Source organism: Babylonia areolata, chromosome 4 (genome assembly GCF_041734735.1).
Source record: "Babylonia areolata isolate BAREFJ2019XMU chromosome 4, ASM4173473v1, whole genome shotgun sequence".
In the NCBI taxonomy this organism is placed as follows: Eukaryota; Metazoa; Mollusca; class Gastropoda; order Neogastropoda; family Buccinidae; genus Babylonia; species Babylonia areolata.
This window is the reverse complement of record NC_134879.1, coordinates 6,524,810-6,551,549: the sequence shown is the minus strand read 5'-3', so window position 1 is coordinate 6,551,549 and position 26,740 is coordinate 6,524,810. Positions and strand designations below refer to the sequence as shown.

The following is a 26,740-nucleotide window of genomic DNA, read 5'->3' as shown; positions in this document are numbered from 1 at the left end:
TTCATTTGTCTTAAGCTTGGTTCCGTCAGTGTCTAACATGTCTGGGGTTGTTGTTGTGCACGTTTTCCCTTCCATGCGACGATAAAATTGCGAGAACTCTGTCAATGTTGTGTCATAACTGAGTGCCTCGCAAAACTGTTTCCACTTGTCATTTTTGGCCTCTTGAGCAATGACTTCAAACTGTTTAGTTTTTTCTTTCATTTGTGTTTCAATATCTTTGTCCGGAGATGGTTTTGTTTTTTCTTTTTGCCAAAGTTTGACAGCCGTATGTTTTTCTATCCAGGCTCTCTCTGTGTCGGTATTCCACCATGGGGGCTGAATAGTTTGCATCCTGTTCAGTGCCGTTCTTTTGTTTCTTCTGCGTCTTAATTTCTTGATGACGGTTGTCTCTTTGGTTTCATACTGAAATGGATCACGCAGTTTCATACAGGGTTTATCTGACAGTTTCTGTAGACTGAAAGCTACCGGGAGGTGGTCGCTGCCTTGGTATGGAAGCGTCTCTGCATTCATTTCTGCTCTGAATTTTGGAGATGTTAGAGCGATGTCGATCACACTGTCACTGTCCCCTTGTCTTGTTCCAAGGCGAGTTGGGGATGTGGTTGTTAAAGGGCTAAGAAGAATTTCCCCTATCATTCCTTCAAGTGCGAGTCCTTGTGGGTTGGTGTTCCGCTGGTCCCATAACTTCGATCTTGCATTAAGGTCTCCACAGATAATGACCCAGTCTCCAAGTTCGTTCTCTATTTCCTCTAAAAAGGACCAATCCTCTTTTGTTGTGCAGGTTCCTGGGTGAACATAGGCATTGATGAGCACGATGCTTTTGTGAACTCCGTCAGGTTTTTCAAGACGCACCCCCACTAATTCACATGAGTTGCTACACCATTTCTCTAGATTTATGGTGGAAACTGTTTTTTAGGTTTTTGTTCAGTATGATTGCTACACCTCTTCCTTCATTCCTTTGAAAGACTGTGAAATTCTCAAAATGTATTGGTCTGTCTGCACTTGTCCTGGTCTCTTGGAGACATAGAATTTCTCAATTGTTGAGATTCTCATTCTTCCGCTGGAACAATTCCAACTGCCGATTCTAAAGAATTTCTTTGACAGCCGCTCTGCTTTTGTCATTCTGCTACCTAAGCACAATCTTTTCCCACCTCTTTTGCCACGCCTGTTTTGGGGTTTTGGGGATCTGAATTTATGTCTCGTGCTGTGCAGCTGATCCCCGAGGTGCACGCGAGACAGGGTTTTTTTTAGTATCCATAGAAGGGTGTTCTATGTAGTGAGGGAAAATATTCGGTCACCCTGACAGAGCCTCTTATCAGGGAAGGGCAATGGATGTCCATCTGTGTGGAGTCCGTCAGCCTGGTGTCGCCCTAAGGCCAGACTGCATACAATTAGTGACTGTTTAACCCAACAGCCATTCATCCCATTGGTACTATATGAAAGCCGTGGGATTGGGGATTTTTGTCGGGTTGTCTCCTCTTTGCCAGTGGAAGGGTGCATCTGGGTATTGTTTCATAGCAGATTCTATTTTGCAGAAAAATAAAGGTTATTCTGAAATATTATTCTCAATAATTTACTAATTAAGACTACAGAGCTATGGGAACGAGAATACAGGAGACCACAGATCTACTGATGGGAATATGGATTCTTGAGACCATAGAGCTATAGGAACATGGATACATGAGACCACAGAGCTATGGGGATATGGATATATGAGACCACAGAGCTGTGCGGACATGGATACGTGAGATCACAAAGTTACAGGGACATCAGTGGATACATGAGACCACAGAGCTATGGCAACATGGATACATGAGACCACAGAGCTATGGCAACATGGATACGTGAGACCACAAAGTTATGACAACATGGATACGTGAGACCACAGAGCTATGGCAACATGGATACGTGAGACCACAAAGCTGTGGCGACATGGATACGTGAGACCACAGAGTTATGGCAACATGGATACGTGAGACCACACAGCTATGGCAACATGGATACGTGAGACCACACAGCTATGGCAACATGGATACGTGAGACCACAAAGCTGTGGCAACATGGATACGTGAGACCACAGAGTTATGACAACATGGATACGTGAGACCACAGAACTATGGCAACATGGATACGTGAGACCACAGAGTTATGGCAACATGGATACGTGAGACCACAGAGTTATGACAACATGGATACGTGAGACCACAGAGCTGTGGCAACATGGATACGTGAGACCACAGAGCGATGAAGATATGGATAATTAAGACTATATACAGACCTAGGCGACATGGACACGTGAGACCACAGAGGTATGGGGACATGGATTCGTGAGACAACAGAACGATGGGAATATGGATAATTGAGACCACAGAGGTATGGGGACTTAGAAGCGGTTGTGAGACCTCAGCGCTGCAAGAATAATGAGCTGAAGAAACACACACACACACACACACACACACACACACACACACCACACACACACACACATCCCTGACCTGAAATCATCTCCAATGTTGATGATTTTCAGAGTAGTCCTTTGCTAATGTATGATTTTTTGTTTAAACCAATCTTTGTTCAACAGTCCAGTCATTCCTGTTATAGTTGTTATCAATCTTTGTTCAACAGTCCAGTCATTCCTGTTATAGTTGTTATCAATCTTTGTTCAACAGTCCAGTCATTCCTGTTATAGTTGTTATCAATCTTTGTTCAACAGTCCAGTCATTCCTGTTATAGTTGTTATCAATCTTTGTTTAACAGTCCAGTCATTCCTGTTATAGTTGTTATCAATCTTTGTTCAACAGTCCAGTTGACTAGTTTCCTGTTCTAGTTATTGATTCTCACTTAAAAAGTTCTCATGCGCGAATAGAGACTTTCCGTCTCCAGCAGTTGTTTTTCATGGTTGTTGTTGTTGTTGTTTTGTTTTTGGTTTTTTTTTCTCTCTCTCTCCCTTCTCTTCTCCGTCGTCTAATATCACTCAAAGTAAAAGTACGCGAAACATAAGACAAACGAACGCAGACAATCGTTGTTTTCGCCAAGGGAATGACATGTTTCGCTGTCAATCAGGAAATGCGTTGTCTGACCTTTCCCTGGGCGCTTTTTCCGTGAAACCGATTGAAGAGGACTTCAAAATGAACAAGGAAGACAGACGGATGGTCACTGTGCATATTGTTCGTTCACGCGAAAATCCGCTAGACTATGTGTCTGTCTGTCAGTGTCTGCATGTGTTCCTCGTCTGTTTGCTTATTCATCTGTCTGTATATCTGTCTGTCAGGCTGCCTGAATGTTTTACCTGTCTAATCTGTATGTCGTGTATCTATGTGGTACTTATATGTTTGTCTGCCCATAGATGTATATAACAGTCTGTCAATCTGTATACTTATTTTTCTGTCATTGAGGCTGTCTGTCTATGTGTCTGTCTGTATATCCACTTAAATAAGCGTCTGTACAATCTTTTGATCTGTCTATCTCCCGCCACTTTACTGTCCAGTTTCGTCCCGAGTTCTTCCCGTCGTTTTGAGTTAACTACCCAGTCTCTGTTCCAGTCGGAGTTTGTCGTTGTGAAAGTGGTCGTGATCACTGACGTGTCAGCTTATACTCACCTAGAGTAAATGTTGCAATTGAAAACTTCATGACCGATGTGGAATAAATGTCATCATTCAGTTCAAGTTGCAATTTCATATTGATATAATTATTCATGTCTGTGAAACACACACACACACACACACACACACACACACACACACGTGAGTGACATGCGCGCCGGCGTGCACATGCACATACATACAAAAAGACAGGGCCGGATCACTGATTCCAAAAGAGGCCATGTTACATCTTGCTTTGCCTTGCCTTGAGAGAGAGAAAGCTAGAGAGACAGCGACAGAGAGCCTGAGCTTTAATCTAACTATATATGCTGGGACATTTAGTTTTATGCCATGTAACAGTAATGAATAAATGATACGGATACTTTTTGCGCCTATCCTCAGTCGAAGCCAAGCTCAAAGCGCTTTACAAACACGGAATTACCCATGATTTGCACAGTATCAGTATCAGTAGCTCAAGGAGGCGTCACTGCGTTCGGTCAAATCCATATGCGCTAGACCACATCTACCAAGCAGATGCCTGACCAGCAGCGTAACCCAACGCGCTTAGTCAGGCCTTGAGAAAAAAAAAGAAAGATAAATACATAAAAATACTATTACTACTACTAATATTTATAAGGCGCAAAATCTTGATGAAGACAACTCTAAGCGCGCGCGCACACACACACACACCACACACACACACACACACACACACAAAAGACAACAATGATGATAAATAAGCAAATAAATGTAAAACATGCAGACACACATTCACACACACACACACACACACACACACACACACACACACACACAAGCTGCCTACCTGGGTAGAGCCCACTGACAGCTGCCACTGGGCGCTCAGTCATCATTCGTTTCCTGTGTCATTCAATCAGGTGTTAGTCACACACATATGTACTCCTACAGACATCATGTAATATACCTAACCACACACAGTTAATTCAAGTTCCCACGAATAGATTTATTTTGGATGAATGTTGAGTAACTTGCAGCTTCCTCGTGGGCTGTGTAAAATGTAATACTCCTGTGTTCTTCACATTATAGTGCCCTTTAGTGACTCCTTATAGTAGTTTTGTCACAACACACGTAATGCACTGCAGTTACGACTTAATCCTTTCTCAGTTTACGTCGTTGTCAGCCAAGAATTCCCGTTCAAATTACAAAACACACATGATTATGTGCTGCACAAGCATTGTCATTGCTTTCTTCGGCCGGTGCGCTGTAACCCCATACATTCGCCGAAAATGGGATGTCGCTGCCTATACGGCGGGGCTATAACAACGGTCGGTCTTTCAGATTGGCTAAAACCGACTCCTCACGTAGACAACGCGCGAATGCACGTATTGCAATCTACGAATGCAGAAAAAGAAGAGGAGAAGTTCAGAAATAGCCTCATACACTCTGACATCGTTGAGTCATATACGGCCCAGTCCGTGACATTGGCCAGTTCTAAACATCAGTCGTAACAATGATGTTCACCGTATTCAGTAGTTTGATACGTTGCACTGCATAAAAATCACTGACGCACTGGCGCACACTTCCACACCTTATTTAAAATGAAATAAACAAGATCCCGGCTTTTTTTTTTTCTTTTGTTTTTCACAACTTAACCATTAACACTTGAAAGAAAAACAAATCTGTGTGGCCAAGCAGTGCAGTTTCAGACAGCGTGTGTGACACAGGGAATACGTACACGCCCACTTGGCTTGCAAACGGCGTACTATATACAACAGAACTGAGCACACACACCAAGCCTTTGAACAATTGACAGGTTGTGTGTGGTAGCGTCAAAGCACTTACTGTAGAGAGGGAGGAAAACGAAACTATAATATTAAACAGGTTCTTTTGCTTTGCCTTTTTTCACGCTGATGCCGCTAATTGTTAAGTCGCATTTGTTTGGGTAGTTTTTTGTTTTTTGTTTTTTTTGTTTTTGTTTTTGTTTGTTTGTTTTTTGTTTTACTCTTTTCAGATACAATGCTTTGTTTCCCTTTTTTAACCGCATCTTACAGAACACTGCAATGCACTAAATACAGTAGAATAAATATACCAATGCATTGCAAGTCTGTCATGTGGAATGAGAACCCTCTTCGGGAATATTGAAGAAGCAAGAGACTGATGCTGGTTGATAGCTACGATCGTAATGAATCAGATCATTCAGTTTGTGTAAGTCAGTCAAGTGTGTGATTTTGCTGGCCAGTCAATTGTGTACCATTCCCGCAAGTTGCTGCGTTCGAGACAGAGGGGAGAGAATCAGAGAGCAGTGACTGATAATACTGCATTGATCATACACTTGACAGTTTCTCATTGGAAAGCACTGTTGACTGGCCAATGGCATTTCATTCGGTGACAATGAAGGAAATATAGATTTATGTGATCATACATCTAGATACCGACTGTATTTGAACAAATATCTCGATTTTGTAACCTTGGTATGAAAGTGGAGTGATGGCCTAGAGGTAACGCGTCCGCCTTGGAGAAAATCTGAGCGCGCTGGTTCGAATCACGGCTCAGCCGCCGATATTTTCTCCCCGTCCACTAGACCTTGAATGGTGGTCTGGACGCTAGTCATTCGGATGAGACGATAAACAGAGGTCCTGTGTGCAACATGCATCTAGCGCACGTAAAAGAACCCTCGGCAACAAAAGGGTTGTTCCTAGCAAAATTCGGTAGAAAAACCCACTTCGATAGGAAAAAACAAATAAAACTGCATTCAGGAAAAAATACAAAAAAGGAAAGAAAAAAACGGTGGCGCTGTAGTGTAGCGATCGACACGCTCTCCCTGGGGAGAGCAGCCCGAATTTCACACAGAGAAAGCCGTTGTGATAAAAAAGAAATACAAATACCAATGACTATTTTCTTTGATATCTTACTAACTTGGAACAAATTACGAGGACTTTTAAAGTCATTATTTTTTTAAGGCATTAACTTGACGCTGATCAGTGTGTTGTAAACTAGAATTAATTCTTGTTACTCTATTCATCCAACAGAGAGCAGAATAATGTGTGTCATGCTGCTAGTTGTTCTTCAAAGACTTACAGATCGATTGTCTTGTGAGATGTTGAACATACAAATAACAGTTACTGAGTTACTGAGTCATTATCATGTGGTTGTCATTGGAATTTTCCCGTCCCCCCCCCCCCCCCCCTTTTCTTTCCAACTGAGAAAATATTCTTCTTCTTCGTTCAAGTTCGTGGGCTGAAACTCCCACATTCACTCACACTACACAAGTGGGCTTTTTTTTTTTTTTAATTTTTTTTTTACGTATAAGACTGTTTTTACCTTGCCATTTGGGCAGCCACACTCCGTTTTCGGGGGTGTGCATCCTGGGTATGTTTTCGTTTCCATAACCCATCGAACACTGACATGAATTACAGGATCGAACCAATCCCCGTGGAGTCATTTTGGGCATGGTCCAATAAAGGGTGGAGATTTTTCCAATCTCCCAGGTCAACATACATGCAGACCTGCTAGTGTCTGAACCGCCTTCGTGTGTATACACACTCAGGAGATCAAATACGCACAGTTAAAGATCCTGCAATCCGTGTCAGCGTTCGGTGGGTTATGGAAACAAGAACATACCCTGCATGCACACCCCCGAAAACGGAGTATGGCTGCGCACATGGTGGGGTAAATAAATAAAACGGTCATACACACAAAATGTTACATGTCTGTCTGAGTGTGTATGTGTGCATACATGAAATCTGATTGAATGACACAGGAAATGAATGATGAGCACCCAGTGGCAGACTTCAATCGGGTCTGCCCAGGTAGGCAGCCTGTTGTGTAAATGACCCCATGTTTGTAAAGCGCTAAGAGCTTGGTTTCCGAATGAGGATAGGCGCTATATAAGTATCCATATCAATCAATCAAAAACACCCCACGAGGTAAATAATAGGCATGTGCCTATTTCCACCTCCCTGTCCGATAAGTGGAGTGAGTTTGGGCACGTGCCTTTTCTCATCTGCTAGGGAGTACATTCAGACATGATAGTGGTGAGCCAGAATCACTCCCGGGGGGTGAAAATAGAACAGGGGTTCTGGGGCTATGCCCATTCCCCCCCCCCCCTTGCCCCCCCCCCCCCCCCCCCCCACACACACACACACCATTCTTGTAATACTATGATCAGAAAAGAAGAGGGGAGAAATTCTGGACTTATACCCATATATAACACTCCTCTCCCAATGTTAAGTTCATATAAGTGGGGGGGAGGGGGGGGGGGGGGGTTAATGATTCTGGCCTTGTGACCGTTTTGACACCCACCCCCCTCCCTCGCCGCCAATATTCTCTTACTGATGGTGCTGACGTATTTACGCAGAGACTGGGGTGAAGAACCCTGTGCTTAGTTTGGTTTTCTGCCTGCATGTATTTGCGCCAAAGAGCATCGCTGTTGAGTCAGATGAAAGACTGAATGCTATTTTGTCAAACCAATCAGGATATCGAATCATTTAAGATAATGTGATTCAAAAGCATGTTTACTTTTGATTTTATCAGTATATTTTTGGAGGTAATATCATCTCAAAAAGAAAAAAGAAGACATTTGTTTGGGGAATATCATCTAAAAAATCAAACAAACAAAAAACCCAACAAACATTTTGTCAGTTTCCATTACTTAGTGATAGCATTCGTCTCCAAAGAAGGGGGGGGGGGGGATGTCATCATAGCAGATGATTTATGGGAGATGAGCCTTGCAACCTTCATGTTGAATGCATCAGGTCTGATTAAACGTATTACTGTTTTACGCTCTTGTGCTTTTAAATAATTATATTCTTAAAACAGTGGGTTACACTGCTGGTAATACAAGGTACCTGCAGAGCAGATGTGGTGTAGCATTTATGGATTTGTCCAAACACAGTGATGCCTCCCTGACTAACTGAACTGAACAGGGTCGCAGTGTCACTCCCTCCATACTGGTATGGACATGGAAGTGTGCACCCTCATAATTAAAATCAGTTAACCTTTTGAAACCAGCCTTGCTCGTCAATTGTTTGAATGGTATGCTTGTGTTCAAGTGGGGTTAGAAGAAGAGAAGATCTCAAATCTTATTGAACACACACACAGCTATGTGTTACCCCACTGGCATATAATAAATGACTACAGCACATGGTAATCACAACTACCTCATGTTCCTCATGTTGCTGTACCACCCATGTGCACACACACACACACACGGAATATCCTCAACACACAGTTAAACTGTAGATTTATTCACCTTGAATATAACTGTAGGGGGATGAGGTGGTAAAGAGGATGTCGTGTCATGCACCCATGTAGACTCGTACCACACTCATGTCCAGTTCTCCATTCAATTTTTTTAATTCAGTTTCATACCAAAATGTAGCAAAAGAAAACACACACACAAAAAAAAGAAAAAAAGAAAAAGAAAACTCTTAAAAAACATAAAAAACAACAACCCCCAACTAACTCTTAAAAAAAACCTGAAAGAAAAGAAACCAAACAAAAAAATTAATAGCAATGAAACAAAAGGGTATACCATGTCCACATGATCATGGCAAATTAATGGTGACTAAACAAAGGAAATTATTACCATGTCCACATGATCATGGCAACACATAAAACAAGAACAACATCTACCATGTCCACATGTTCATGGCAAATTAATGGTGACTAAACAAAGGAAATTATTACCATGTCCACATGATCATGGCAAATTAATAGTGATTAAACAAACATTACCATGTCTGCATGATCATAGCAAAATAATAGGAAAAGAAAACAGCATCAACCATGTCCACATGATCATGGTGAATTAATATCAATGAAGCAAAACAACATCTGCCATGTCTACATGACCATGGCAAGTTAATGATTACACAAAATTACAGATTTATCAACAAAACATACTGTATTACAGAAAGCAAAAAAAAAAAAAGAAAGAAAAAGGAATTACTTTAAGTTTGAAGGAACTCGCAGCAAATGAGCAAGCAATCAGTGGAATTTTTCCACAGATAAAATAATGGAATTCTGTGAAGTTCTTCCACAGACAATCATATCAACACATAAAATTAAAACCATAATCAAGATGTTTCTTGATTAGCAAGGGGTTGGTAGCTATATGTTTTCCTAAATAACAAAAATAATATTCAATGTATGGGGCTTTGTGAACACAACCCCATAATAGGTCCTTAAAACAACAGTAGTAAACAAACACACAAAAATACTAACACACCTCAGGACTAAGATGTTCCCACAGGCGCTCGTGCCTGCTGCCCATCAGCCTCACACACACATTCTGCCAGTGAACCTAAGTCACTAAAAACAAGTTGACAATCATCAGCACCTAAAATCACTAGTCCAGATCTCAACATAACTGGACATTAGGGAACAACCAAGCCACTGGAAACCTGCTATACAATGGAACATTACTTCGATCTCAGTTTAGCACAATGCTGTCTCTCACACGCACACACTCAAGATTCTTCGTCGGTGACACCATTTTTATGCTGACGTTCACTTAGCAAAAAGTATCATTCCTGGCTAAACTACAGCAAATAATACAGTTTAAACAGTACCAAAAAAAAAAGTCTTACCAACTAGGCCAAGTTAGGTGGGTATACAAGAATAAAGAAAGATATTCCTACACTTCTAATGGCGGGAAAATTAACGAAGGACGCTTACAACCCCTCGTTAATTAGTTCTAGACATTCCCAGACATTCAACTTGGGTCCCCAATAGCTCTGAGGTATGAGCCAAGCGGTTGAAGGGAGATAACCTAGCCCTTCCACTCAGTTCAACACAGTCGGTAACAAGTATTCCTGCTGCATATGACAGGCCATTTTATTGTGCTCTCACAGTACGCTTGGTGCCCCTGCCAGGTCCCCCGCTCATGGTGTCGATCCTGTTCTGGCCCTGAACATAATGTTTTGTTTCTCATTACAGACAGATGGAGGAATTTAATATCAGAATACAGTCACTTTTTGCATGGACATTTTCAAGGACAAAAAGCCTTACATTAAAGTGATAGGTCAGAAACGTTAAAATATCAAAAAACTTCAATTCAACAAAAATGACAATTCAGGAACAACTCTTCTGTTGTACCTGGTGTTCCTACCCCACTGCTCATTTCAGAGTATAGTCATCTCCAAGTGCATCAGTAATGATGCGTTTTTGGAATATGCTGAACTGTGTGGCAGATAAGGCAGCACTGACCAGTTGCTTACAAACAATGGAACCACTCTCCTTTTGTCTCTACTACACTCCTCAATTTAGAGGATGGTTGCTGGAAGATGTTTGATATGCTTTTGCTAGATATTCCTTTGTTTTCATGTTGGCCCATATTGCTTTTTGTCAAGAATATCAAATGCCTTCATGAAATCTGTGAAGAATCGGATTGGGAAGTAATATTCTCCCAACCTGATTGTTGCACTTTAAATTGTTTGTCAATGTCAAAAGATATGTCACAAACACTTTATCGTTACTGAGAAAAAAATTCGTGTTTCATAAAAATATTTCTTATATAGTTCATCATTTCCAGTCCAGTGCTGTTAAGCATTTTACACGCCACATATGATCAATCATGTAGGAACAAAGTTTGATTTTGGAGTTGTTAACTTACCCAGAGTCGGCGTAGGTCATTTTCCATGGTACGCCTGGTGCCCCTGGTGCCGCTGCCCGGTTCCCCACTCATGGTGTCGATCCTGTCCCGACCCTGAACATAATGTTTTGTTTCTCATTACCGACATGTCACACAGATGGAGGAATTTAATACTACAATACAATCACTTTTTGTGTGGACATTTTCAAGGACACACAGCGTTATATTAAAGTGATTGATCAGGAATGTTAAAATGTCAAAACTTCAATTTAACACAGTATATTGTCTCAACCAATCTGTTGCACTTCAAATTGTCAATCTGACAAGACGTCACAAAATTTGTAATTATTACTTCTGAGAAAACTGTTTTTTCTATAGTTCAACATTTGCATTCCTGTGCTGATAACTATTTTACAGGCCACATAATATGGAGGCATAAACAGTGTTAGAGACAAAGTAGCCATCAGCAATTGCTACCAAATGGAACCACTTTCCTATCGTACTCTCTCTCCCAGCCAATTAGTTCCACTTTAAAAACATTTGTACAAGATTTACTGTAAACTATAAAATATCACTGCTGATGATAAAGATTCACAATCTGGTGTTACATAAAAACTATTTAATTAGACATTTGTATTCCAGTGCTGATTTATTTTTTACATGCCATATACGATATCTTATCCTGATAAAATACAACATGGTACAATATCGGTCTTAAAAAAAAAAAAGAGATCCCTTCATGAATTTTAAGTAACAGTGTTAAACTATTTTTCTACATTGAAGAGTGAGGGTTTCGGTGGATAACATTTTTTTCAGCAGTGGTGGGTGGGGATAAGGGGTGTGTATGAGGGGACAGGGGAACATGAGGGGGGAACATGTAAAAGTGGGTTTGTGTTGGTGAAACAAAGGGGACAGACAGACAGAAACAAAGAGGATAGACAGGTAGAAACAAAGAGGCAGGCAGAAACAAGGGGACAGACAGGTAGAAACAAAGAGGCAGGCAGAAACAAGGGGACAGACAGGTAGAAACAAAGAGGCAGGCAGAAACAAAGGGAACAGACAGGCAGAAACAAGGGGACAGACAGGTAGAAACAAAGAGGCAGGCAGAAACAAGGGGACAGACAGGTAGAAACAAAGAGGCAGGCAGAAACAAAGGGAACAGACAGGCAGAAACAAGGGGACAGACAGGTAGAAACAAAGGGATAGACAGGCAGAAACAAAGAGGACAGGCAGGCAGAAATGAAGAGGACAGACAGGTAGAAACAAAGAGGCAGGCAGAAACAAAGGGAACAGACAGGCAGAAACAAGGGGACAGACAGGTAGAAACAAAGAGGCAGGCAGAAACAAGGGGACAGACAGGCAGAAACAAAGGGATAGACAGGTAGAAACAAAGGGATAGACAGGCAGAAACAAAGGGAACAGACAGGTAGAAACAAAGGGATAGACAGGCAGAAAAAAAGAGGACAGGCAGGCAGAAATGAAGAGGACAGACAGGTAGAAACAAAGAGGCAGGCAGAAACAAAGGGAACAGACAGGCAGAAACAAGGGGACAGACAGGTAGAAACAAAGAGGCAGGCAGAAACAAGGGGACAGACAGGCAGAAACAAAGGGATAGACAGGTAGAAACAAGGGGACAAACAGGTAGAAACAAAGGGAACAGACAGGCAGAAACAAAGGGATAGACAGGCAGAAACAAAGGGAACAGACAGGCAGAAACAAAGGGAAGAGACAGGCAGAAACAAAGGGGACAGACAGGCAGAAACAAGGGGACAGACAGGTAGAAACAAAGTGGCAGGCAGGCAGAAACAAAGACAGACAGGCAGACACAAACAGAAAGACAGGCAGAAACAAAGGGACAGAGAGAGAGGTGGCGGGGGTACCAGCACTTAACGTTTGTAAATGTTGGTTTCTCTTCGGTGGCTCAGCTGGCCTGAAGTCTTCAGTTCTTCCTGAGAACATACATAATAACCAGATTATACCAATGGTTCAGAAACACTAACAACATCAATCAGTTAGAAATTTATATTCCAATGCCGATTTACTTTTTACAGGCCACATGCGATATCCTGATAAAATACAACTGGTACAATATTGGTCTTAAGAAAAAGAGATCCCTTCATGAATTTTAAGTGACAGTGTTAAAATATTTTTCTACATTGATGAGTGAAGGTTTCTGTGGATAACATTTTTTTCAGCGGTGGTGGGTGGGGATAAGGGGTGTGTATGAGGGGACAGGGGAACATGAGAGGGTGACATGTAAAAGTGGGTTTGTGTTGGTGTGTGAAACACTTCACCTCGACATCAATGGCTACATGTCCTTGGTGCTGAGGTCTGGTTTCTCTGGACAGGTCCTCTCTCCTGGTGCAGCCCCTGGTCTGATGGTGGTCTTCAGTGGCCTGCCTGAAACACAGATAAACACCTTCGGCCAGATTTTTGTTTTTCTTCATCACACGCACACACAACTCCTCACACATTCAAACATTCACTCCATGCAGTGTTAGTGTTGTTAACTAGGGTTAAAGGTTAGATTAAATATGTGCTGAGAGAGGGGGATAGACAGGCAGAAACAAAGGGGACAGACAGGCATAAAGAAAGGGATAGACAGGCAGAAACAAAGGGACAGACAGGCAGAAAAAGGGGACAGACAGGTAGAAACAAAGTGGCAGGCAGGCAGAAACAAAGACAGACAGGCAGACACAAACAGAAAGACAGGCAGAAACAAAGTGGCAGGCAGGCAGAAACAAAGACAGACAGGCAGAAACAAAGGGACAGAGAGAGAGGTGGCGGGGGTACCAGCACTTAACGTTTGTAAATGTTGGTTTCTCTTCGGTGGCTCAACTGGCCTGAAGTCTTCAGTTCTTCCTGAGAACATACATAATAACCAAATTATACCAATGGTTCAGAAACACTAACAACATCAATCTAATGTTAAAACATGAATCATGTTAGGGGAGAGGCAGGTGAGTGTGTGTGTGCGCCCATGCTCATGTGTGCTGTCTGAGCAGGGAGGAGCCTAATATTCAAGCAAAAACATTTAAAACAGAGATGACCACTGATTTTACTAGAAAAGATATGCCAGTCAAAAGCATATTGTCTGATTATATACATATATGTCATGCTCAATAGTGGTAGATGCTCAATAATGGTACGTGCCCTATACAATTGTTGAGCCAAATCTTTTTTTTCTCTTTTTAATGTAATGACAGATGGTGAAGAACCTGATGGAATCTTACTAAATGGGGAATGATTGACTTGTGCTTTTGTTGTTTGTTTGTTTTCAAATACTTTTATTGTTGTTTGAGTTGCAATTTTTACACATCAGATTTAAACTTTAAAAACATTGCTTTCCTTTCAATTTTCATGTGCAAAAATTTATAAGTTCCATTGACAAAGTTCAATGCTGCAAAATTTGCCAGACTACAGATTCTCCTGCAAACTGATGTCTTTTATGAAAGACATATCTTTCATTCTTTTCTCAAATGCACAATTACTGAAACTTCTACAGCACTAAGATTCTTTTTCCCTCACTCACAAAAGGCAGACCTTCAAAATAATCCAAAGTTTTTTTTTATCCTACACAAGACAAATGCTATTTGAGCTCTTACTCCACGCTTTCAACTCAGAAATTTCATAGCTGTCCCACAGCCTGCAGATTTTTTTCCTAATTGCTTTGCAAATTGCATGTCACCTCTAGCTTGAACAGCAAAAGAATCTTTCAGAGATTGAGTGAGAGAGTGGTTGAGAGAGTCAGTGAGAGAGTGCATTGAGTATGAATGTGTGTGTGTGTGTGTGTGTGTGTGTGTGTGTGTGTGTGCGTGTGTGTGTGAAAGAGAGACAGGGAGAGAGACAGAAAAGTGTGAGAGAGGGTCAGGAAGAGGAAAGTGTGGGAATGTGTAGGATGTAGAGACAGACAGATGCACTAATGAACAAAACTTTATTTGTCCAGGGACAATGACAAAATTGCTTTTTTCCACCCAGCCCTGGGGCAAAAGATCAAGAAAGAAAATCTATTAAAAAAAAAAATTACAAAAAAGGGAGGAGTAGAGAGGGGGGAAGAGGGAGCGGGGAGGGAAAGTGAGATAGGCAGACAAAGACAAGAAAAAAAGAGGGAGGAGGAGGATGAGAGAGAGAGAGTATGAGCATGTAAGTGTGGGACTTAAGTTTATCAGGCGAAAACACAAGTTTATAAGTTTGTCAGTTTTACAACTTGCTTTAGCAGTCATTCAGATGATTTCTCCCCCCCCCCCTTTTTTTTACTTCACCATAGAACACACAAACCATAATGTGTATGTTTAATGAAACATGTATATATTTATGTTACATGGTAGTACTGATGTGACTACAAACTATTCCTTTTCTGGGGATACAATGGGGTTTTCTGTCTTTTTATAATTAAGCCCTTAAGAGTCATACTCAACACACCATTGCCAACACTCAAACAAAAACCTGCAAATGTTACATGCACAGTTTGGTGTTTCTGAACCAAAGCATCCATTGTGGGATGCTGCAAAAATTAAACACCTAACCTTGTAGACAAAGGGATGGAGGCCCACTAGAGACAAAATGTCTGTGATGTTTACAGCTTGGGTGAAAAGGGGGTAGAGGGAGGGAGGCAGAAAAAAACTTGAGGATGAATGAAGGGGGGCGAAGGAGGGGTGGGGGGGTGGGGGGGGAACCTGCAGGAATCTTACTTCTCAAAGGGGAAATAATGGTCATTCCTATTCTTTTTGTTGTTGTTGTTGTTGTTGTCAATTGTGTCACAATTCTGACAATTGAAGTATAAAAAAAAAATCATTGCAATCCTTTCATTTTTCATTTGTAAGAATAATTCTCTAAGTCCCATTGGCAGACAATAACATAGCATAAAATCTCCAAATGATTTCATCCTGATATAGTACAATTCAATTCCTACAGCATCAGACTTATAAAAAAAAATTAAATTTAAAAAAACCCTTTTTTTTTTAACTGATCATGTATTTCAACCAATAAAGAATCATTACTATGAACGCTAAGTCAAATGATACCATAAACAGTTTGGGAAATGTAAAGATATTCTTTTATGTTGTGGGATAGTATGGGCGGATACGTTTTTTTGAGAGGATGTGGGTAGGTGTGTGCATGGGGGAATAGGTGTGGGATGGAAAAACCATATGCAAGTGGAAATAAGCCAGTCTGCATCTGTGTGAAAATAACTCTCCTCAACATCATCTGGAGCTACAAGCTCAATATCTTGGTGATGAGGTGTGGTCCTGTCTCATGGTGCAGCCCTTGGTCTGGTGGTGCCAGTCTTCAGTGACCTGCCTGAAACACATAAACACCTTCGGGCAGATTTTTGCTTTTCTTCATCATCACACTCACACACAACTCCTCATACATTCAGACATTCACTCTGTGCAGTGTCAGTGCCATTGGTATGGGTTAGAGTTAGATTAAACAACATGTGCTGAGAGAGGGGATAGACAGGCAGAAACAAAGAGGACAGACAGGCAGAAACAAAAAGGGCAGACAGAGAGAAGGGGGGCCTGGGGGAGAATGTGTACCAGTACTTAACTTTGGTAATGCTGGCTTCTCTTCGGTGGTTCAGCTGGCCTGAAGTCTTCAGTTCTTCCTGAGGACAAACATCAAAAACCAAATTACAACAATGGTTCAGATTCACTAAGTACAATTGAAAGATAGTAGGAATGGGTTAAGTCTTCCCATCAGTTTATCACATGCCTTCCGGAGGGTGCATTTCGTTGTCCCTGTCCATCCACACAAAAGATTATTCTCAGCTGCGCCACATGACCAGACTACTTATCAGACATGTCAAGTGACAAATTATTCACTGAGTTAGGAGAGATAAAAATTAATTTCAAGCAGCTCTCACTGAAATGTCTGGATGGATTAGTAAATGTCCGATTTTATCATCCTAAATTATTGCTCCCATTGGTTACATTTTGATGGCTTGTGGGGGCCAAAACAAACAAACAACAACAACAACAAAACAACAACAAAAAACAAAAACAAAAAACAACAACAAAAAAACAAAACAAAAAAACAAAACGGAAAAAGCATGATGGTGGCATCAAAACTGGGTAGTAAAGTAACATACAAAATAAAGAGTCGAAATCCACTAAAACTGGGTTATAAACTTACAGGATCAAATGATAACATTTTGTTTCATACACACACAAAAACTGTCGGTAAAATAACCATTACAAAGCCAGCTTGAATCAAAACACTAGGCTAATTCAAATTAATTACCTGACCGAGTGGCTTCTTCAACTGTTTGCAAATGCCGCGCGAGCCTCTCCTCCAGTCTCAGTGTCACAGAGACATGACGAACTCAACTTCGAAAAGCAAACTGAACAAGAGAGGCAAGGCCTTCAAGACTCACTTGTGATACACTTAAAAAAAAATTCTAATCGTTAAAATGTGTTCTGTATTTGTTATTATGAAGCTTCGGGGTAAAAAAAAAAAAAAATTATTAAAAAAAAAAGTTCTAAGCATATATATATATATATAAATTCTTTTTAAGTTTGCGGTAAAGGAGACGTGGCTATCGCTGCAATCACACTGCAACATTTAGCCGTTTTCTCTAGATCTAGATAGATGTACAAGTTTAGTTACACCCGCCGGGAATGTAGTACGAAACGGTCGATTCAATTTCTCTTTTATGTTCATTCTAGTTTTATAGTTTTAAAGTTGATATGAAAATTTAGTATATTGTTAAACTAATAACATGCAGAGCCAAGTACAAGTACTTCCAAACGTCGTATGAAGTGAAAAGAACTTCATTTTGAGAAAAGTCAAGACTGGAATTTTTTTCGTTTCATCAGTTCAAGGTGATTAACTCGCATGGTTTACAATTTTTAACTGTGAATTCCAACTGATTCTGTGGATATTTTTATGGCAGTTTGGGGCATAATCCAGTAAGTGATAAGGCGTTCACAAATCTTTCTTTGAATAAATATTTAACGGTCTCCTCCAACTTTCCATCACATGTTATCGTGTATTGTCCATTGAATATAGGACTGAACAGGCAGGTCAACAACTTGAAACAAAATGGCGTCGTTTGCGTTCGCGAAGAACGCGCTTTGAATGTGTATAAATATGTGTACGCAATTGATTTTTGCCCATGACCTTTAGGGCTCAGCCAAAAGATCTATAAAGTCCACTCGTCCTATTGGTTTTAGTATTTTCCGAAAAAGACCACTTGGGCGAATGAACATAGTGAAAGCCCTGTACACTGAGAGTAAAACACACAAGCTTTTTATGTATTGAGTATAATTTCAAAATGTAATGTTTAAGATGAGAAAGATCAGTTTAAAGCAAATTAAGTCCCCTAGCATTAATTACAGAGTAATTTCCCTTTTTTACTATCTGCACCAAAACGTTTGCAAAATAAATAAAACTTCCATGCTTAGCAAAAGAAGTTCCTGTTTGAACAAAAAAATGATAATAATGACTGCTCTTATTGTTGTGTCAGAATATCAGATCAAAGTGCCAAGTTTAGAGAATACAAAAAATATAAATATAACAGTAAATGCAGTTTGCATATAATTTGGCTTCTTTTTTTTAAAATATTTTTTGTGCCCATCCCAGAGGTGCAATATTATTTTAAACAAGATGACTGGAAAGAACTGAATTTTTCCTATTTTTATGCCTAATTTGGTGTCAGCTGACAAAGTAATTGCAGAGAAAATGTCAATGTTAAAGTTTACCACGGACACACACACACACACACACACAAACACACACAGACAACCGAACACCAGGTTAAAACATAGACTCACTTTGTTTACACAAGTGAGTCAAAAACCAACATTAATTTATCACGTGAGTCTTTGGATTTCTTCAACTTGTGTGAATCTCTCTCTCTCTCTCTCTCTCTCTCTCTCTCTCTCTTGTGTGTGTGTGTGTGTGTGTGTGTGTGTGTGTGGACCAGCTTAGTGATATCAAACACAGAAAAATATTCTGCGAAAATATATTTGATATTACTTGACTTATATCGAAATGGTATTTATACTTCAAAATGGATGAGTTGTATCAGACAAATTTTAATAGAAGCAAGGTATGACTGTGTTTGGGATGCTCAATTCTTCTTGGAGAGGGAATCTTTCTGCAAGAATGTCAACATTGCTTTGAGAGATAGTTTTCAAAATCTATGGAAACATGCTCTAGAGGCGAGTAGTAAATGTTTGTTTTATTGAAATTTCAAAAGTGGATTTGGTAGAGAAAAATATATGTCAGCTGCCTGATAATTATGTTACCAGCTTCTTCAGATTTCGAAGTAGTAATCATAAGCTGGAAATAGAAACAGGGAGACACAAAGGCATACCACGAGAGTTACGGCTTTGTAAGGTTTGTAACATGTCTGTGATTGGTGATGAGTTTCATTTTATAATGGAATGTCCCAATTATGATCAGTTACGAAATAGATATGTTCCTAAAAAAATATTTGTCTCCAAAATCGGTTTTTAATTTTTGTAATATGCTCAAAGGAGGCAAAAAAGTCATTGTAGCTGTAAGTAAGATGATTAGACTTGCAAATGTTGCCTAGTTATACTTTTGGAGTTAAAACACATTTGTGTTTTCTCAACTTTTATGTGACATTGTTGTGTATTTGGAAATGTTTGTTCTGGGCACGAAAAGTTTATTTTGCAGTAATCCTCCATACTCCAATAGGAGTGAAAGGATAATTAAAACTTGAGACTTGTGTGTGCGTGTGTGTGCGTGCGTGTGTACGTGTGTGCGCGAGCGTGCGTGCGCGCGCGCGTGTATGTGTTCGTGCATGCGAGCGCGCGCGCGCGCGTGTGTGTGTGTGACTCTCGTGTCAGATACCTTTCTGCGTTAAAAACAACACTATTTATATTATTCCTCTTTTATTTTTATTATTTTATTTATTTATTTATTTGATTATTTTAATAGTTCTCCTTGATTTCACTGAGTCACTCTCTGTTACAATTCAATGACAAAAAAACAACAACAAAAAACTAAAATCGATTTATCATGTGCCGGAGTCTTTGGAGTTCTTCGACTTCCATGACTCGATCTCTGTGTGTGTGTGTGTGTGTGATTCTCGCGTCACCTTTCTTCGTCTCCGCAGTCATTGTCTGTCACGTCGAGTCACGGTCCCCCAAGACAAGCACGGTCAGTTGTCAGTGCAGTGTTGTTGTCACCGGCTGAGTCACTGAGGCTGTGTCACTCTGAAGGAGGGACTGACTGAGACCCACACTGAGGCACTGACGGCAGCAGTGAGTGAAGAGTGCAATCCACTCCACCACGAGAGCTCTGTGAGTGCCGCAGTTCCTGTGCGCCGGGGGCTCAGTCTCTCACCAATTACTCCGATGCAGTGTGTGGCCAGTCTGTAACAAAGAAGTAGCAGCTCACCAGTATATAAAAAGCCCACTGCTAGAAAGAAAGAAAAAAGAATTTAAAAAAAAAAGGCCCACCATCTACACTGAGTTGGAGAGAACTCATCTCCAATACAACAGCACTCAAAAAGGAAAACCTATTAGCCTATTTCTTTTTTCGGAAAAGCCAGTACCCGTAGGCATTCTTGGTTAATTTGTGGCAACTGTGTTTTTCTGAAGGTTTAAGGTACGCAGAATCGATTTCTATAATTTGCCAAGCGCCACCTTGCTCCAGTCTCCCATGGTAACGGCTCAAACAATATGGCCGCCACGCCAAACGAACATGAACATTTTATCCCAAGAATCAACAACTGAATCAACCAAAAGTAAACAATACTGCTTTAAACCTCACAAAATAGTTATTTATATCAATTGAAACATATTTTAACATTGAAATATCTTCTTGGTACTAACTGTTGATAAATATGTTATCCACAAACCACCAACAAACACTGGATTGACATCGTTTGAGACATCAGAATGTCATATCTATTTTCATACCTTTCTCCACAGGTTTTGTGTTTTAATGTGCAATGAAATTTCCTTTGAAACCTTTCTAACACCTCCACCATGACATCATTGGTGCTGAAGGTAAATATCACAACAACTGCTGCCAAAACATTCTGAAGAGAACGACAAAAACAAAACAATCCGTCTGTGATTGGAACACTGGTATAGCATTGCCTCAGTCCTTTGTCAGCAGAAAAAGTACTTTCAGAGACAATGTCCAGATTAAAATCAGTGACGTGTATGACTTTGTAACTTTGCAGCCACCTGAAAGACAAGTTTTGCTTGTTCCTGTGAAGTATGGATCTGTGCCCTTCTGAACACTCATGTCAGAAGAACATGAACCATTACACATAACAAGATACCAAGCCAGTGAAGAATTTCTTGAAATGGTTCATGTTGCCCTGAAGCTGCGGTCAGATATCCTTTCTCATCCTGCAAATGAAGGCTTTGTTGTCAACGAAGAGAAAATGATCTCTTCTCTACCTGACAATCTCTTCATGTTTCTTTGTCTCGTCTTTGGCGGCCAAACTCTGCTAGAAAACGATCCAGATGAAGATGACATGGAATGTGAAAGTCTAAGCCAGAAGGAAGCACTGATGCAAACAAGAATTCTGAGTACTGCACAGGATATCGTGTACAATAACCTTGGAGGAAAACACTGGACACCAAAACATCTTGGGTTAGGAAGTGCACTCCACCAGGCAACCAGATCAAAGGAACTTGTTGAGCTGTTCCACAGAGCAGGGCATGTCATCAGCTACAGAAACATCTTGCAATAAGACACAGGCCTTGCAGAGAGCACCTTGACCAGAATGGATCCTCTCACAGGAGATGTGGTGCCACCAAACCTGGTTCCAGACAGGTTTATACATTTCACCTGTGACAATATAGACATAACCGATGCCAGCCTTGATGGCAAAAACAGCTTCCATGCAACACAAGTGGCTGCATGGCAAAGAGGCCCTGAATCCGACATGGGTATGGGTGCTATGCAGCCTTCCAAAACAAACTACACTTGATGTTCCAGAAGTAATGGAGGAAGTCTGGCCTGCTGGAATGCTTGAAGGGAAAGCCCAGCCAACAACAGTGGTTCAATAGGAGTGGTTTGATGCTCCCAGAGAAAGGTGTGATCAGGTACGTCAAGCCGTTGCAAAAGACATGACGACATTCTTTACGAAACGTCAAAACACTGAAGAGTGTTCTGAGACAGGATGGACCCACTTCAATGAAAGTCACAGCAATGTTTTTCACCTGAGATGACGACAGTTGGTTACATGCCAAGCGCCATGTACAAGCGCCAGCCCATCAACTTAATAGGCTTCACTCAGTTGTGTTGAGATGCAAGCACATCGCCAGACAACTTGGCCAACACCATGTTGTTATAACAGTCAACGAAGCTTGATCTGAGGGATGAAAATATGCTGCTGAACACTTTGCAAACCTTTAAGCTCTTCACAGACGAGGCATCCACAGACTTGCAGAACATTGCAACAAAGGACGTTATCCCCAGCAACATCACTGAACATTTGTTGAGAGTCAAGGAAAGGGGTCAAGGCCAGCTGATCAAATTCATTGAAGAAAGGTTTGTTGTCTGCAATGACCAATAAGTGCAGTTCAGAGACACTTTGCACAGGAACAAATGCCTGACATTTGCATCCCTGTTCGAAGCGGAACAAAAGCAACCCTGTATGAGTGCACAGAAAGTCATCCAGGCCGACAAAGTTTCTACAGCGACTTGTCACGGCATACAGAGCTGGAAGAGACGTCAATCTGCAAGACATACTACAGCATGAGCTGCTTCCTGCCCCAGCTGCTATTGCAGAAATGACTGGCAATCTCTGCTCTGGTCAGAAATCTCTTCTAACAGATGCTGTGATTGGTGACACACCTTGCCCCCAAACCCTCAACCAGCTGACCTTGGAGAAGAACCCACACTCATCATTGATGGCCAAGCACTTGTGATTGCAACTGGAAAGCCATCAAATGCCAAGACCTTCGGTGACCTAGCTGACACAATCTGTTCTTCAGAGTGGCGCTGTCTTCACTCGAATTGATGTTGTGTTTGACAGGTACTATGAAATGTCCATCAAGAGTGGCACCAGACAGAAACATGGCAAGCATGCAGTACCCGTGAGGAGAGAGATCCAAAGGAGAGAAGTCCCTCTACCACCAAAGTGGAAAAGCTTCATTGCCCTTGCAGAGAACAAAGCTGACCTGGCTAATTTCTTGTCTCGCCAACTGATCCTTCCGGCACCTGAAAACAAGATCACTGTAGTTTCTGGTGGCTTCAGTGATGAAGAACAGGTTGAGTTCTCAGCTCCTGATGTAAACACTGAAGAGTTAGAAGCCAAACACGAGGAGGTTGACACTCGGCTTATTCTTCACATTGTGAAGAGCCAAGCTTCAAGCGCTGTTGTTGCTGCACGAGATACGGATGTGCTGGTCCTTCTCCCCGCCCACTTCAACAAAATGCCATGCTCAAAAGTGGATGAAAGTGAGAACGTCAAAGAACAGAAAGTACATTCCAATCCACACCATTGTAGATCAACTTGCCTCTGACAACAGTTTCCTCAGTGCCTTACCGGCATTTCATTCACTTACTGGAAGTGATACGACATCGTTCCTGGCTGGCCATACCAAGATATCTTGCTTGAAAGTCATCAAAGAGCATCATGACCTCCTTGCAACACTTAGAAGAGGTGAACTGTCTCACCAAGCGTGTGCTGATGCAGAGGCCTTCATCTGTAAAGTGTACAACATGGACACTACTTCCGTAGACGATGCCTAGGTCAGTTCTGTTTGCTCAAGTCCAGCCCTTGGAAACCTTGCCACCAACACACGACGCCCTGTCGTTCCATATCATGCGAGCACATTACCAGGCACTTGTCTGGAACCAAGCTGACAAACAACGTCCAGTGCTGCCCAAACCAGAGACCATGGGATGGACCATCAACAATGGCGCATTTGCACCTATTCTGACGTCTCTTCCAGCAGTGCCTGGAACCTGCATTTATCTCATTAGCTGCAGCAAAACACAGTGTCAAATGAGTAACTGTAGTGACTGACTATCATACAGTGTAGAAAGCATAAACTGCAATGTACTGGTGCATGCAAGTGCAGCACTGGTGACTCTGTCTGCAGATACAGCAATACTTGAAAGCATGAACTGAAAGAGCATAGTCTCTTGTTATCAGCAGGCATTGTTCCTCTATCATTTACATACCCTAAAGCTAAACTACACGAATTGAACCAGAAAATCGTGAAAAGTTAGGCCTCTGTTCCATTAATTTAACGTTGCTGGCTGCGTTTGCTTTATCAAGAGATTTTATTGGATTTAGCAAATTGGCACAGGAGAAAGTACTGTTTTGCAAGAAAATTGACAGATTAAAAAATCTAGCAGCAATTTGAATCTGTCTTCAGACAAAATAGTACGAATTTGGCACCTTCTTTATATTTACCACCTTCTTTGTGTTTGATTCCTTTGCTGTTTAGTTTGGTCAGTCAAAGACTTACTTATGTAATTATCATTCAGATAACTCAGATTTGACTGTTTTTGCATTTCCCACATACACGTACAAAGAATTTCAAGTCAAAACTAAAAGGCATAGATGCTAATTTTCATCATTTCATTTCTTTGCGCGAGGAGGGGTCGGGGTACATTTTGATAGAAAGATGATCCAGTCCTTACAATCACGAAGAGAAATACAAGTTTGAAATGCTTATATGTTTTTTTTTTGTTTTTTTTTCTTCAAATTTTGGTTCAGAATTATTTGAAATAAACACTAAACTTTGTGTCCACTAACGCCTGAAGGAGTTTTCTGTTCTGCGAGGTGGCCATTTTCAATAACTAATTACATCTTGGAAAAGAAGCAAGATTTCACGTGGCAAATTTGATAAATGAATTCAGCACACCAAAATCCTTTTGGAAATGATATGCAGCATAAATTAACCGAAAATGCTTACCACTTTTAAACCAATTGGAAATCTCATATTTTAAAACGGTCTATATGCACGCCGGTATACCCCGCACCGACAAACGAATACAAAAACGTGCACAAACATACACACACGCACACGCACACCGGCGGCGCACACGCACATATATGATGTGCATATATGCATTATACGCACATACACAACTTGATAAACACACACACACACACGCACACACCGGCAAAATAGACACTCAAACACACACACACACACACACACACACACACACACACACACACACACACACACACATACACTGACACACACACACTCAGTATAATAAGACTCACACGCACGAGCGCGCGCACGCACACAAACACACTATAGGCTCACACACACACACACACACACACACACACACACACACACACACTCATACACGCACACACGTTTGCCTTCGCCCGCGGACCAACGAGGGAGAAAAAAAATCAGAAAAACAGGAAGGCAGAAACAACCGATGGTCATGAAGAAACCAACCACCCACGCACAGCAGCCAACCAATTCAACCCGCGGCATCTGATCAACCCAGTCAACCTCCGGGCCCCCCTCATGCCGGCGCCATCCACCCATCCACACCCACGAACATAATGTCCGTGCATCCACCACCACCACCACCCCGCCCCCCCACTCTCTCAGCCTGTAACCAATGAACCAATCTTCTTTCGTCAGTGGGCTGCAACTCCCACGTCAGTTCACTCGTTTATACACGAGTGGGCTTTTACGTGTATGACCGTTTTTACCCCGCCATGTAGGCAGCCATACTCCGTTTTCTGGATTGTGCATGCTGGGTATGTTCTTGTTTCCATAACCCACCGAATGCTGACATGGAATACAGGATCTTTAACGTGCGTACTTGATCTTCTGCTTGTGTATGTATACTCATATGTATGCTCATATGTGGAACTCGGAGATCGGAAAAATCTCCACCCTTTACCCACCAAGCGCCGTTACCGAGATGCGAACCCAGGACCCTCAGCCGGATTGAAAGTCCAACGTTTTAACCACTCGGCTATTGCTCCCGTCACCCATGAACCAATCAGCCCACCGGAGATCCCACCCAGCAACTGACCAACCAGTCAACCAGGCGGCAGTCGACCGCGCAGCCAACTGGTCACGCGACAACTCAGTTAAATGAACTGTTGAAAAGGTTACAAGGTCCCATGCTTTCTTCATGGCCATCTCAGTGGGCATTGGATTCATATCCACTGTGTCTCGCTCTTGGGCTCGGCATAGGAAGGCGGGGCCTAATCCATTCCTTCCGTTGTCTTAACCTTCCATGACCGAATTCAGGTACCCATCAGTTTACGCCTCTCTATCTGTGTGTGTGTGTGTGTGTGTGTGTGTGTGTGTGTGTGTGTGTGTGTGTGTCTGTGTGTGTCTGTGTCTGTGTGAGAGAGAGAGAGAGAGAACAACGGAATAAAGTGCCTTTCTCAAGCGGGATGCAACACCATGCGTGGTCTCGAACCCTGATCACTGGTGAACACTGGATCAGAAGTTTCGGCAACGCCGCGGCCTAACCGTTTCTGTGTCAGTTTCAGTTTCTCAAGGAGGCGTCACTGTGTTCGGACAAATCCATATATGTATTTTTGTATCTGTATTTGTATTTCTTTTTATCACAACAGATTTCTATGTGTGAAATTCGGGCTGCTCTCCCCAGGGAGAGCATCAGTATCAGTATCAGTAGCAACACC

The 26,740-nt window shown here is 41.6% G+C and overlaps 2 protein-coding genes across 3 annotated transcripts in view; both read right to left on the bottom strand.

The window, feature by feature from the left end:
- LOC143280808 (cdc42 homolog) overlaps nucleotides 1–5,278 on the bottom strand; it is a 37,946-nt gene extending 32,668 nt beyond the window's left edge. The window contains exon 1 of one of the 2 annotated variants that reach the window (XM_076585498.1): nucleotides 4,405–5,278. The gene's annotated coding sequence lies outside the window, so the exon portion shown is untranslated. The remainder of the gene's footprint in view (nucleotides 1–4,404) is intronic. The other variant, XM_076585499.1, reaches the window with a different exon arrangement.
- Nucleotides 5,279–8,889: 3,611 nt separating this feature from the next.
- On the bottom strand, nucleotides 8,890–15,690 carry LOC143281548 (uncharacterized). Its single transcript, XM_076586767.1, has 4 exons — nucleotides 13,446–15,690; nucleotides 13,043–13,100; nucleotides 11,173–11,265; nucleotides 8,890–10,466 (listed from the first exon to the last, which is right to left on the bottom strand). Exons 1-3 carry the CDS (start codon nucleotides 13,623–13,625, stop codon nucleotides 11,189–11,191), a joined length of 315 nt encoding a protein of 104 aa, XP_076442882.1. The 5' UTR covers nucleotides 13,626–15,690; the 3' UTR covers nucleotides 8,890–10,466; nucleotides 11,173–11,188.
- Nucleotides 15,691–26,740: the final 11,050 nt, after the last annotated feature.

What these genes read in the sequence shown, in the direction of transcription:
- LOC143281548 (XM_076586767.1), bottom strand. Translation starts at nt 13,625, where the DNA reads ATGTGTGAGGAGTTGTGTGTGCGTGTGATGAAGAAAAACAAAAATCTG. An exon ending in ATGTAGCCATTGATGTCGAG is followed by an intron (nt 13,101 to 13,445) that starts GTGAAGTGTTTC and finishes GTATGTTCTCAG; the next exon opens with GAAGAACTGAAGACTTCAGG. An exon ending in AGAAACCAACATTTACAAAC is followed by an intron (nt 11,266 to 13,042) that starts GTTAAGTGCTGG and finishes CATTATGTTCAG; the next exon opens with GGTCGGGACAGGATCGACAC.